Source organism: Mustela nigripes, chromosome 1 (genome assembly GCF_022355385.1).
Source record: "Mustela nigripes isolate SB6536 chromosome 1, MUSNIG.SB6536, whole genome shotgun sequence".
Classification (NCBI taxonomy): domain Eukaryota; kingdom Metazoa; phylum Chordata; class Mammalia; order Carnivora; family Mustelidae; genus Mustela; species Mustela nigripes.
The window spans coordinates 157,292,404-157,307,796 of record NC_081557.1 but is presented as its reverse complement, the minus strand read 5'-3'; the positions used below and the strand labels follow the sequence as shown (position 1 = coordinate 157,307,796).

Genomic DNA, 15,393 nt, shown 5'->3' with positions numbered 1-15,393 from the left:
TGTAAATTAGTTTACATTAATTGCTTACTCACAAATTTTAAGCAACTAAATTTTCTGGGGAAAACTTAAAAAACATATTAATCTTTAGAATTAGAACAAATAAATTTTATCATTTTCAGGAATTGTTTTTCAGAGTTCTTACTTTCAAACTTTCACCAAAGTAAATCATCTAAAGGCACATTTCATATATTAAAAATAATTTTTGTTATGGCAAGAATTTTGAGGTTTATTATGTATGTAAAATTGCCATACTGCAAAATTATTTTAGATATTTTTTCCTAATCTAATCTTAGAATGTTTAATAAACAAGTTTACAGATTAATTCAACATGGTATAGTCTTACTTCAAATAATGTAAGATATAAATTGTATATTCTAGTGTCATAGATAGTATCTGGAAATAAATGAATTGTTTTGATCTTTTAAAAAAAAAACCAGTTCTTCATTATGCTTTATGAATGCAAGATGGTATAGGAATGAATCATGAAATGCTAGATCTAGAGGACAGACTCTATTTCTAATCAGAAACAAGAAAACTTTCATTCTCAAAGTCTAAATTACTTGTATACTTCTGACAAAATTTCAGAAATTATTTTTCTTCTCTAAGTATAAAGAGAATTTAAAAAAAATTAAAACTCCTAAAACTAAACTTTTATTTTTTCTGATGATAGTATCACATGCCTTTTACAGAAAATCCAGAAAATAAAGGAGAACATAGAAAAGAAAGTAACAACAACAATAGCCTATAATGCCACTATTTTAAGATTATGCTGAGTGAAATAAATCAAGCAGAGAAAGTAAATTATCATATGGTTTCACTTACTTGTGGCCTATAAGGAATAACATGGAGGACACAGGAGAAGGAAAAGAAAAGTGAAGGGGGCAGAATCGGAGGGGGAGAGGAACCATGAGAGACTATGGACTCCGAGAGACAGAGGGTTTTAGAGAGGAGGGGGTGGGTATTAAGGAGGACACGTACTGCATGGATCACTGGGTGTTATACACAAACAATTAATCTTGAAACACTCCATCAGAAACTAATGATGTATTGTATGGTGACTAACATAATAATAAAATTTTTTTTTAAAGATTAATCTTAGTAGCTACAAAGAAAATATGAAATATGAAATATTTAAATACTGAACTCTACAACTAAACTGGAGAAATAGAAATATTTCTAGCTATGAAATATGAAATATCATATTTCATTTTTCATAGCTAGAAATAAATGCTTTTGTATGCATCATAGAGTTGCACACATTTTTTTAAAAAGGCACTATGAAAGGAAGAAAAATCTTGATTTTCAGAAATACTTGCCATCAGGTACATAAGGACACGTTCACATTAATGGTTGGTATGGGCTTAAGGTCTCAGTAAAAATACATTTGAATATCCTCCCCTCAAAAATCAGGAGTATAATGAGAAACATAGTGTCCATTCACAGCCATATGTTAATAGTCTCCGCGCTGTTGAGGATGACAATCAGTTGCCAAATACCATATGCCGGTCTTCAGCACAGTCAGTAAATACATTGCTTTTAGCACACATGTCATTGCTTTCTGCTCTTAGGAAATGCAACAAATTGTATTACTTATTTTTATTGCAATGTGTCATCTTTTTGTCAAAAAGAAAACCTGGGAGGAAACATATTCAAATTGATAGCAGAGACTTAGAAAGGGACAATAGTTTATACATCCTGCCAACACAAAGTCTCAAAAAAGTTTTTCTTCATAATGTAGTTTTGATTTCAAGGAAATGAATAAATATCAGTTGCCATTTTCCAATCACTATAGAACCAATTAATTTGGACTAAATTCTTAATGGTATCTGACTAGCTTTTATGTATCAGGTGTCCTGGCCATGAAGGAAAATAAGATTACTGGGGAAGGAGATGGGGAAGGAAGACAGGAAGGAGGCAATGCAATCAGCAGGCACCAAAAGCCATGATTACAATTTCAATTATTCATCACTGATATCAAAATAATATTCGTTAGTTTGAATGAAGGCCCCCAAACAAATGAGTTATGAAAGCTCTATTAGCAAATTTGGGGAGATTATGTGCCCAGACTCTTTAAACTTTTATCATCATTCCAATATATAAAACCCAGTTCCTGTTGAAGGAGAATTTATAATCCCTAAAGTCAAGACAGACCTGAGGGAATAAGAGATATTTAATCAAATATTTTAACAGACTACAGAGAAATTCAGAGGTGAGAGAAAGCAAATAATTTGAGGTTCAATGACAAACCTGTGGGATTATAGCTTGACTGAACCTATCATACCATCAGTCCCTCTACTACAAATTAGTCTGTTGTGAATTTCCGATACAGGTGGACAAATGACTCATGCTGTATGATCTCATCATGCCACTGTTGGCCCATTTAGGCAACCTCTTCGAAGTAATTCTTTGATATCTGTCACTTATAGCTTAATCACAGCAATGAGACCTTGCAAAAGAAGTACACATATGAACAAACGTTTCTCAGTTCTACGTATTTTTCATTAAATTGCATTAATTATTATTGTTTGGGTAGTGGGTCTTGGATATTAATCGCCATTTGTGGCTGAATCTAGAAATAAGGTTGTTCAGTGGATAGTATATACCACCACAATGTGTGTTTGAATTTGAGCTGGATTAGTTTCATATTGTGTGTGTTTGCATGTATGGGTAGTTAAGACAGATTCCAGTATGTCCACTGTGGGTACTGTCCAGTAGAATAGGAAGGAAACTGAACCTTGCCTCCTCCATATCAGGAATGGTCTTGAACTCCAAACTCAGGATGTGGACTAGAGATGAACCACAGATTCTGAGTCTCTCAGAGCACATACATATTTAAACATTTCCTATGGGTCTGCATGCCAAAAGCAGCTACTTTTTTCAAAATAAGTCCTTTCCTCAAAAGTAGAAGAGTAATTCATACCAACCAAACAATCCAGATTAAGGAGTACTTCCAGAAAATTTATTGATTTTATTTCCACCAAAACTTGAGACCGGAATTGTACCCTATCAGGAATCTTTGCCCCGTGCTGGAAAAAGTCAGCATCATCTAGTCCACCAGAAAGGATAGCTCCTGTTCTTTCCAAAAGTCAGTAAAAGTTGGTGGCCTAAAGCAAGACTCTGTCAGAAGTCCTCTCAACCCAGGCAACAGCTTAACTCCTCCAGAAATGTCAGGGTAACTCTAAACATCATTGGATACAATTATTCTTTTCTCTTGCATGTAATAATAGTAGATGAGCTCCCTTAAAGCAGAAATGATCTAGTCCACAATATTTATTTTTCAAGAACACAGCATTCTCCTACCCTTCAGGAAACTGGGGAGGTCAATAGTTTTGAGAGTCTAACACATTGGACATTTTTTAAGGTGCTAGGTAGAAGATCACATTAATTTGTGGTGCAAAATATTTTCTTGAAGACACATCAAAATAAAGCTGACAGAGCCGAATTTATTGTGATTGTGTATTTTATATATAAAGAAGGGTAGGAAGAAAAAAAAGCTTTTTTCACAACATATTGTTAATTCACAGCATTTTCTAGATCCCCTCCATTCCATAAACCTTCCAGGATAAAAATTCATTGTTAGAAATATGATAGTAAATAAGGATAGCAGATGTTCCAATATGGGCTTAATTATAAGGACTGGGATAGCAGTTTATGTTAGCTGACAGATTCTCTGCTATTAGCTTCCCATCAAACTGTATATGCTTCCAAGTCTTGATTAACAGATTTGTAGAATTTTAGATTCAGAAAGGACATTAAATGAAATGAAAAGGGTAATGTTTCATGCTATCACTGTGATTGTCATATATAATGCTCTGTCAATCATACCTAAAATGAAATTACTTTCCCCACCTCATACAGCAATTTCTTGTCAGAATAGTAACTAGACTGAATTTCTTCTATTGGCCTTAAAATGAATCATATAGATTACTGCCCACTTGCAAATTGACATGATTTTAATTATTCCTTGATATGTAACCTACAAAATAATTTCACTTATTCCTTACAACCTTTTTAAGAGATAGATACTATTAGTCACCTTTTATAGACAAAGATGATGAGACTCATTAGGGTTAGTTGTCCTAAAATCACACAGTTAGAATTTCAGCCCAAGTAGGTCTTCTAGCCAAGGCTATCCAATTTCCCACATTACAACATATTAAAACTAGCCTAGCTGTTACAAAAATCTTGATTCACAGAAAACCAATAATTCCTAACGAGTTAACACTTTTGCGGGTCTTTCCCTTTTGATTAGAAAAATTAACCTATTTGCTTGGAATAATCAATCTAGTATTTCCCTATTCTCTATGAATTTCTGAAAATAAATTATATATAATCTTACTTAACCCCTTAAATAATTTATTCTATTTTTGGTGGCCAAGTGGCCAACTCTGTTAGGCATTGAAGATACAGTGATGGAAAGGGTATAATCACAATTCATTTTCTAAAGTGGCATGTCAGCAATTAATTTCTGTGCATATTCTTATTAATTTTAATTAGAATAAAAATATGGCCGTTATATTTATAGATGCAGAAAAGAATCTTACAGATTATCATCTTAGTATGCACATATATTTATTAGTTCATTCATTAAATACTTAATGAGCATCTACTATATGCATTCATTAAAGGATAGAGCAAGAAATAGATATTCTTGTCTCAATGACTTACATTGGAATGAGAAAAACTTACTGCAAACAAGTAAATGCATTATATTCATGTGTGTGCATATATATATTCTATATACACATATTGTGTATGTACTTATGTATATGCATATAATTTCAATGAACAAAAAGTGCTATAAGGAAACATAAAGCAAGGTAATAGAAAAGGTAAATGCTATTTTAGATATTGCAGAACTAGTATACAAATAGCATGTTGAAGAACACCAGCACAAGTACAATATTTAATCATTGGCTATTTGAAGGTAAAACTGTTCTTTCCTCTTCTAAGTACAAGGCAATAAAACATTTTAGTTTATTAAAAATGGACCAATGACAAAAATAATACCCTTTTCAAAAACAGTGCATTAAGTTTTCCAAAGATGAAAAACTACAGGTTTTATTTTGTGAATTTAATGTTTGAGAACCTGAATAAAGATTCTAAACCTATCTGAGAAACAATTATACCTAGGAGCTAAAATATCTCTGCTGTACCATTTTATTTCATCAGCTTACTTGAGAAAACAATTTTATGAATATACTAAGCATTATTATGCAATTAAGATTGGTTGTGAAACCAGTTTCAATCTAATTTCTTCCTGGGCTTATTTTCCTGTTTGTAATAAAGTTCATAGGTCTAGAGTATTAAATTTTAATGCTGGAGCTCCATCTTTGTGATAAAAAATGAGTAGTGTTGGCAAAACCAAGGAAAACAAAGGACACTTCAGACACACAAGCAAAAACAAAGAAAGAAACAAATAAACAAACAAAACTATTGTGGAGAATTTCTCTTCCAAGGAAAAAAAATCCCCACAGATTAATCTTTTACATTAAATATTTCATCTTTACTTTTTTCTGTATTCTAACTAACTAAGTTTAGTTTTAGGAGATTGGATATGATGTTATTAAACTATTTTTCTTCTTGGAAATACTGTATTTTGATGAACAGAAAAAAGAACAAACATTCTTGGGGAAAGTTTAAGAATATAGAATACCTTGAAAAATTTGGCTTTGAGCTTACCTAAGTTTATCTTCAAGGGTACAGTATCTAACATCTTGAATGCACTATGTACTGAATGAAACATCACCTTATATCAAAGTAAAAGAACATGAACAAAATATCAAAGCAGAAGAGCTTTTTGTTTTGATCAACATCAGTGAAAATTAGATAATCCTTTTCACATTCTCCCCAATTCAGAAAAAATGAAACCTCCACTTACACAATGCCAAAAGAGCTGAGACTAGTCCAAAATTTGGGACTTGGTCAATCTCACATTCAAATCCAAACAGACACAATCCTGCTGGTTTATGAGCACGACAGTACCCCGCTGTAGGTGATAAGGCTGCCGGCATTGTGCTCACTTAGCCACTGGCAGTAAAATAAACCCTGACAACTTGACAGTTCATCAATTGGAAAGCCATTCAGTCTTTTTGATATGTGGAGATACTGGGACTAGAGCCTTAATTTTAGACACATCTAAGTGAATCTGTATTGTAATTATTTGCATGGCAATGTTTTCCCTTGATAGTATCTCTGAGGACATTGTATATAGTGTTAATGTCCATATGAAAGAACCATCCCATTTATAAATGGAGCTAGCAATCCATAAACTTAGTCACAGTACTCTTAAAATTAGTTAAGAGGGAGATTTGGAATTTTATAAATTCAGTACTTGGTTAAAATTGTAGTTTGGTAGAAAAGGATGTGTAGTGTAACAACGAATAAAAAATTAAAATAATACATAATTTTTTAAGCAACAGTGTAATAGGTACTGTAAAATTATGGTCCTTTTCACATAAAGTCTATGTTATCCCAGGGCACTGGAATGTTTCCATCCAATTTGGGAGTTAGAGCAATGAAACATAAATAATTACAGTAGTGTTCTATTATTACTTAAGAATGAAGCATACATAATTTGAAGTATATGATTCATTGTCAACTGAATGGCAGAGACGACACAGTACATGGACTCTGAATTCAGAGCTGGGTGAAGCAACTACATTGATCTTGGAAGTACAATGATCGTGGAAGGCAAAATGAAGACCACTTTTGTCACCCTCTAACATGACTTTTTGAGCATCTGGAACCCATCCAACCCTTTGAATCATGAATTTAGATGTCTCTCTCTTCATACACGACTTCCTGGCTCTGACGGTCTTTCATTTAATGCAAACCAAAAATCGGCTCTTCAGACTTACAGAGGGCTCTCTTCTCTCAAGTCACACTTTCTGCCTATTGTTGAGATTCTTCCTGTCCTCATTACCATTCATGTCCAAGTTAGATTTTATGATTTACCACCTCAGCCATCACCCTGTCAATAAATATCCTTACAGCCATCACCTCATTTGAAATCTCAATCTTCCATTAATTCAAATGCATTATATCCATCAAATGCTGCTGGACAAAAATATATAACCATGTATATTAATGCTGAAATGAAATTTGAAACCCCTAAGAACCAACAACACCGCCTGGCAATTCTATATTTCCTAACTCGCCCTCTCTTGTTTGTTACAGCAGCTATTTTAAAACTTGATCACCTTTAAACTTTCAACATCCTTATCTCTAATGTTTTCTGCTACATTTTCCCTCTCAGCATATAATCTCATCTCCCACTTTTCCAAGAAAAGTTAATATATTTCTTACTAATAGCCTTAACTCTTTGACACTACCCATGCAGACTTGCTTACATTCATACCATTCTTTTTTTACTCCCTCCCTCCATAATTCTGAAAAACCATGTCCTCCATGTCTAAGATAAAGTATTCCGTCCAAAGGGATCCGATCCCCTCTCTTTCTCCCAGACCTCTATCAATAACCACCTTCTTTCCTTTATCTTATTTCTCTTTCTTTCTTCCTTAATCCGAACATTTGAACATACTCCTTTCTTAAATTCTGAATGTTTGCCCCCCTTAATTTCATGAAGCCATTTAATGGCCACTCTTGTAACCAAATGGTGGGCTAATACGATATTTATGCTTATAATAAATTATTATATAATACGGTATTTATGCTTATAAATGCTTATGCTTGCTTCTTACTTGTAACCTTCCTTTTTACTTTCTGATTTGTTGGTTTTTCAACATAAGACATTACAACCCTATTGACATTTCCTTCATAAGTGACAGTTAACTGCAATATTTTTTGAGGTATCAGGCAAGTTTTGGGTGTGTCATATCATTAACTCATTTAGGTTGTAACTACGTATGAGTCTAGTGACACTCCTGAGGTCACTTGGTATTAAATAACATAAAAATTTGAACAGCCTGACATCAGCAGCCTTTCTAACCCATTTGTCTTATTGCCTCTTCTTAGTTACTAATGAACCCTGAGTTCCTAATTTCAACGGATTCTCTTTAGCCTTTATACTACTGATTTTCTGCTGCATTTCTGATCACCCCCTACTTCTTTTTTTTTTTTTAAGATTTTATTTATTTATTTGATGGACAGAGATCACAAGCAGGCAGAAAGGCAGGCAGAGAGAGAGGGGGAAGCAGGATCCCCACTTGATCCCAGGACTCTGCGACCATGACCTGAGCTGAATCAGAAGCTTAACCACTGAGCCACCCAGGCGCCCCCTGCCCACTTCTTGTAACTCATAGAGAATAGAGTTTATATAACTCATAGAGAGAAAACCCTCTCCACCCCATTTTATGAGGGCAATATAAGCTTAGTATCAAAATCCATGTGATATATCACATTAGTAAGAGAAAGGATAAAACTGTATGATCGGGGTGCCTGGTTGGCTAAGTGAGTTAAAGCCTCTGCCTTTGGCTCCAGTCATGATCCTGGGGTCCTGGGATCGAGCCCCGCATCGGGCTCTCTGCTCAGAGGGGAGCCTGCTTCGTCCTCTCTCTCTGCCTGCCTCTCTGCCTGCTTGTAATCTCTGTCTGTCAAATAAATAAAATCTTTAATAAATAAATAAATAAATCTTAAAAAAAACTGTATGATCATTTCAATGCAGATAAAACATTTGACAAAATACAACAACTGTTTATGATAAAAACTCTCAATAAAGTAGGCTTAGAGGGAAGATATCTCAACATAGTAAAGGTCATACATATATGGAAAACCCACAGCTAATACTAAAACTGAGAGCTTTTCCTCTATGATCAGGAATAAAACAAGCATGTGCACTCTCAACTACTGTTATTTAACATAGTACTAGAAGTCCTATGTCCATAGCAATTGGACAACGAAAAGAAATAAAAATCCTCCAAATCAGTAAGAAAGAAGTAAAATTCTAACTATTTTTAGATGACATATACTCTATATAGAATCCCAAAAGAGTCCACCAAAAAAACTGCTAGAACTGATACACGGATTCAGTAAAGTCTCAGGATACAAAATCAATGTACAGAAATCTCTTGCATTTCTATACACCAATAATGAAGCAGCAGAAAGAGAAATTCAAGAATCATTCCCATTTATAACTGCACCAAAACCAATAAGATACCCAGAAATAAACTTAACCAAAGAGGTGAAAGACCTGTACTCTGAAAACTATAAACACTGATGAAAGAAACTGAAGATGACACAAAGAAATGGAAAAATATTCCACACTCATGGATTGGAAGAATTAATATTGTTAAAATGTCTATACTACCCAGAACAATCTACACATTTAATGCAATCCCTAACAAAATACCAACAGCATTTTTCACAGAGTTAGAACAAACAATCCTGAAGTTTGTATGGAATCACAAAAGACCATGAATAGTCAAAGCAGTTTTTAAAAAGAAAAACAAAGCTGGATACATCACAATTCCAGACATCAAGTTATATTACAAAGCTATAGTGATCAAAACAGTATGGTATTGGCACAAAATAAACGTATTGATCAATGAAACAGAAAAGAAAACTCAAAAAAGAACCCACAACTATTACTCAATTAATCTTCAGGAAACATTATCCAATGGGAAAAAGACAATCTCCTCAACAAATGATGGGAAAACTAGACGGCAACAGGCAAAAGAATGAAACTGGATCACTTTCTTACACCATTCACAAAAATAAATTCAAAATTGATTAAAGACTTAAATGTGAGACTTGAAACCATAAAAATCTGAGAGGCGAACACAGGCAGTAACCTCTTTGACACTAGCTATAGCAACTTCTTTCTAGTTATATCTCCTTAAGCAAGGGAAACAAAAAATAAATTATTGGGACTTCATCAAAGTAAAAGTGAAAGAAACACAGTGAAAGAAACGATCAAGAAAATGAAAAGGCAACTTATGAAATGGGAGAAGGTATTTGCAAATGATATATCTGACAAAGGGTTAGTATTAAAAATATACAAAGAAGTTATAAAACTCAACACCCCAAAAATGAATAATCCATTTAAAACATGGGCAGAATACATGAGTAGACATTTCCCAAAGAAGGTGTACAAATGGCCAACACACACATGAAAAGATGCTCAACATCTCATCATCGAGAAAATACAAATCAAAACTATAATGAGATATCACCTCCCAACTGTGAGAAAGGCTGAAATCAACAACACAAGAAACAACAGGTGCCAGCGAGGATGTGGAGAAAGGAAAACCCTCACACACTGTTAGTAGGAATGAAAACTAGTATAGCCACTCTGAAAAACAGTATGGCAACACCTCAAGAAGTTAAAAATAGAACTATCCTATGATTCAGCTATTGTACTACTAGGTATTTACACAAAGGATACAAAAATGCTAATATGAAGGGGGACACACACCCCCTATGTTTATAGTGGCATTGTCTACAATAGCCAAATTATGGAAAGAGCCCAAATATACACCGACTGATAAATAGATAAAGGAGATGTATTATATATATATATATATATATATATGGATATATATATATATAATGGAATATTACTCAGCCATCAAAAAGAAATATTGCCATTTGCAGTGGCATGGATGGACCAAGAGATTATTATGCTAAGCAAAAAAAAAAAGAAAAGAAAGAAAAAGAAAAGTCAGTCAGAGAACAATAAATACCGTATTATTTCATTCATGTGTGAAATTTAAGAAATGAAACAGATGAACAAGGCAGGGAAAGAGACAAACAAACTATAAAACAGGGTTTTAACTATAGAGAACAAATTGAGGGTTGCTGGAGGGCATTTGGGAGGGTGGCCTAAATGGGTGATGGGCATTAAGGGTGTTATATATAAATGATGAATCACTAAATTCTCCTCCTAAAACCAATATTACACTATATGCTACCTAGAATTTAAATAAAAACTTGAAATATACAAATAATTGTATATTGAATTGAAATATACAAAGAATTGTTAAATACTCTGTATCAATGATATATTAATTACACTATTGTTCAAAGCAAGGGGTGATGAAATAAATAAATTCCAAATCCATTTGAGGTGTGACTTTATAAGGAGACTTCATCATCATCAGGAGAGATGGCTTTGGCAACTGAAAGAAGACCTCCAGCTGCCAGTGGGAAAGTAAAAGTCCCTTTTGGTAGAGTGCATTGGTGAGGAATGATGGCACTGGTGTTGATTGGGCAAGTAGAATTTTTTTTTCTAGGTTCTGGGAAAAGGAGATCTTTACCACAGCAGAACTCACTTACCCCAAGGTCTTCAGAGAGCTATTTTTTCTCAAGTTTTTATTTTAATTCCAGTTAGTTTACAGTATTGGTTTCAGGTCTAGAATTTAGTGATTCATTACTTACATATAAAACCTAGAGCTCGTCACAACAAATGCCCTCCTTAATCACCACCACCTACTTAATCCATCTGTGCCCCCTCCAGTAACTCTAAGTTTGTTGTCTACAGTTAAGAAACTAACTGAAACTAAAAGTAATTTAAATAAAAATGTAAATATATATATACATGTATATACATGTGTGTGTATATATGTGTGTGTGTATATATATATGTGTATGTGTGTATATATATATGTGTGTGTGTGTGTGCGTGTGTGTGTATCTCCTAGAATCAATTATGAAAACAAAAGAACCCAAAAGAATATGTCCAAAGGACTTGAATGGGCAATTAATTCCAAAAGAAGTCTGAAGTGCCAAAAAGTATGAGAAAATATGCAGAACTGTGTTATAATCAGGAAAATAAAAATTGAAACCATGAAGACATATCATTATATACCCAATAACTTAATAAAAATTTTGGAAGTCTAATAGAATTAGACTCAGGCAATGAGAACTCATTGCACTGTATGAAAATTAGTAAATCTCTATAAAAATGGGTTTGAGGTTACAGAGCAAAGTTTCAAGATATGCTTTCTTATAGCAAACAATTCTACCCCTGAACACCAAATCCATAGAAATATATTCACAAGTTTAAGAGTATATATCCAAGATACGTCCACGAATGTTCATAACAGTTTTGCTCATAATGGTCTAAAAATGGAAAGAGACCACAATGGATTTTCAGATATTCATTAGGTAAAAACAATACAGAAATATATAGAGATAAACTACAACTACGTGTAATGACAAGAACGAATAACACAAACAGAATGTTGGATATAAGAATCAAGAAAAGAGAATACATGCAATACTGAGTCTACTCATAAACTGAAATATTGGCAAAACTCAATTATGTTATTTAAGGATACACATAGTGATAAAATTATACTTATACTTAAAATCTAAAGAAATGAGTACCATAAAATTCAAACTAATGGTTATGCTACTGAGAAAGGAAGTTGGGGATGTACAAGGGAGAAGTATGTGGGGTGGCTAGGATGCTTGTTATGTTATATTTCTTGACTGTAGTAAGGGTTGTTTCCTTTAAAATAATTCACTAAACTAGCCTTGTGTTTTATGGAGTTTTTATATGTCTCCTTTGTTTTGCTATAAAACAATAATTAAAAATACATTAAGGTAGTTTCCACTCCTCTCTAGCATAAATCTATCAGGAAGTTTTTATTGTGGATTAGAATAGCTCCTAACTTTGTCATATCTAAGTTTTTCTGCATTCTACTCTCAGCACTGGAGAGAAAGACCTACTGAAGAAACTCTTATTCTCAATGTAGTTACCTTTATATAGCTACAAATTTACAGCTGTGAGCTCTGGATGTACACTCAATTATCTTGGTTTTTTTCCTACCAAAAATGTATAAACAGGGCAAATAAAACTATAGAAAAGTCATTTCTGCAGGGGCTTTTATTTTCTCCTTGGGAAAGTTAGTGAACCAGTAGTTCATAAAATATCCTTTATTGGCACTCCTACTTTTACATGTGATTTGTAGCATAGAGTTAAGAGGTCATTTCCTGCAAACCATTTTCTACTTATTACATGACACATAGCATTTGAACTACTGTAATGTCACAGTTTAGAGTAGACTTTTCCTCTTCCTATATGAAATGTATCAAAGCTCTTATTCTGATTTTGTGTCTGTTACAAGTTAAAAACCAGGCAGTTATTCATTATATAAATACTGAATTCACTATCTTATACAAATTATCATTATAATGAATGGAAGATGATGCTAGTTCCCTAGGAAACCATTGGGTTACTTTTTTTGCTTTAAATTATTCTAAGGCATAATAGAATTTATTGCTTAATACTTCTGATAAGTACTTAAGGTAATTTAAATGCCTAATTCTCCCCACCCCATTCTCTTTCAAACTACAATACAGGCTTTAATGCATACTATAATCCTATGACATGGAGAAAAATCAAACAAAACTATAGTTACTTTAGAAAAAAACAGGTACCAATATGTCTGCTCTTACCTTGCGAATACCTCGGCCAAGCTCCTCTCCATAGTTGGTTCCAAGGATTTCAAAATGGACATTGGGATTTCCTCCATTCTCTCCAAATTCTAATTCTCCAGTCAACCCACTGACTCCACCCTGAAACAGTGAAAAGATATTGATGTAAGATTTCAGAAATAAAATAACAATAATAATACCAATGATAACAATAATAGTGAAGAGAAGAAGAAGGAGAAAAAGAAGAGATGGAGAAAGGAGAAGGAGGGAAAAATACTATTTGCATCAACAAAATAAATATTTTATCAAGAGGACAATTATTAACAGAGTATTTTTTTAAATAGGTACACATAATAAATAGGACAGCAATTGAAAGTTGACCTTGAGAATAACTTAATCCAATCTCATCCTCTTTACGAACAAGGGAATTTATACTCAAAGAGTCAAATGACTACTGAAATAGCACCATGGTAGAGATGAGACATAATTGCAGGCTAGGATTTTTGCTACCATATCCTGTGAAATGCATAGTTCCAGTAGTCAGAAAACAAGATGCTTCTGGAGAGCATAAAACCTACTCTAGAGACAAGTTTTGACAATATTCTTTCTGTAGCACAATTCTATTCTAATTTGATCTAAAAATATATCTGGGAATCTTAAAAGTCATGGTTTCTAACTTATTGGAGATTTATTTTTTCTTTCTTCTTTAAATATCTTTTCTGAATTAAAAAAAAAAGTTAAAAAAGCTAAATTAGGCTTGAAATCTGTCTTTGCTCTTAATAGTAATGCTGGCTGTTGAGATACATTGGGAATTTCCAAACTTCATCTTTCGTTCAACATGACAGATGTTCATTTCCCCAACAGATGGCAATGTAGGTCATACTTCTCTCTTTCTTGTTTACCACTCTTCTCTCAGCTTAGTTTATCAGTGTTCGCCTTATTTAGGATTTTACAAATTAAAACCATATTCCGAATCACTTCTATACTAAAGCATTTTAAGAGTTTCAGCTTGATAATCACACTTATTTGGAAATGTTATCCCTGTAATTTGCTTCAATTATCACCTCTATGACATTGATACCCAACTATATCTCATTTTGCCATATCCTCTAATTCAACGTCTAGTCTTTTTTGGCAGGTTTCATGTTGTTTGCTAAGTCTTCTACTTCCTCTGTGCTTCTAGCCCATCATGTGACTCTACATTCATAACAGATATTCAATAAAACCACTGCTTAATCATTAATTTTAATATTTATTTCATTTTTGCAATAGCAATAATCAACAAAAACTAACCTCTGCCATTATTTCTTAAGAAGCCAGCTTCTCATTTATTATATGGTTTTATTAATAAAAATATGCTGAATTTGGGATTTCAGGAGGAGTCAAGATGGCAGAGAAGTAACAGGCTGAGACTACTTCAGCTAGCAGGAGATCAGCTAGATAGCTTATCTAAAGATTGTAAACACCTACAAATCCAACGGCAGATCAAAGAGAAGAAGAACAGCAATTCTAGAAACAGAAAAACAAGCACTTTCTGAAAGGCAGGACTGGCGGAGAAGTGAATCCAAAGCGACGGGAAGATAGACCCCGGGAGGAGGGTCCAGCTTCCGGCAAGCGGGGGAGCAAGAGAACAAAATCAGGACTTTTAAAAGTCTGTTCAGATGAGAGACATAGCTCCAGAGGCTAAACCAGGGTGAAGCCCACGTGGGGTCAGCGTGGCCTCAGGTCCCGCAGGGTCACAGAAGGATCAGGGGTGTCTGAGTGTCGTAGACCTTGCGGGTATTGGAACGGGAAAGCCGGCTAAAGAGACAGAGCCGACAGTAAGCTCACAGCTCAGGGTTACCTTGAACCAAACGCAGGCTCAGTGAGCTCGGAGCGCGGCCGGAGGTCAGGCAGATGGGAGTTATGGGCTATGTTCTCTGAGGGCGCACTGAGGAGTGGGGCCCCGGGCTCTCAGCTCCTCTGGGCCGGAGACCAGGAGGCTGCCATTTGTATTCCCGTCCTCTGGAACTCTACGGAAAGTGCTCAGGGAACAAAAGCTCCTGAAAGCAA

The 15,393-nt window shown here is 34.2% G+C and overlaps 1 protein-coding gene across 1 annotated transcript in view; it reads right to left on the bottom strand.

Annotated features, from left to right (window-relative positions):
- The window catches only part of GRID2 (glutamate ionotropic receptor delta type subunit 2), a 1,183,642-nt gene that overhangs the window by 514,315 nt on the left and 653,934 nt on the right, over positions 1-15,393 (bottom strand). Inside the window, exon 8 of the mRNA XM_059414235.1 lies at positions 13,363-13,482. Within this exon, the coding sequence (XP_059270218.1) occupies positions 13,363-13,482 (120 nt within the window). The remainder of the gene's footprint in view (positions 1-13,362; positions 13,483-15,393) is intronic.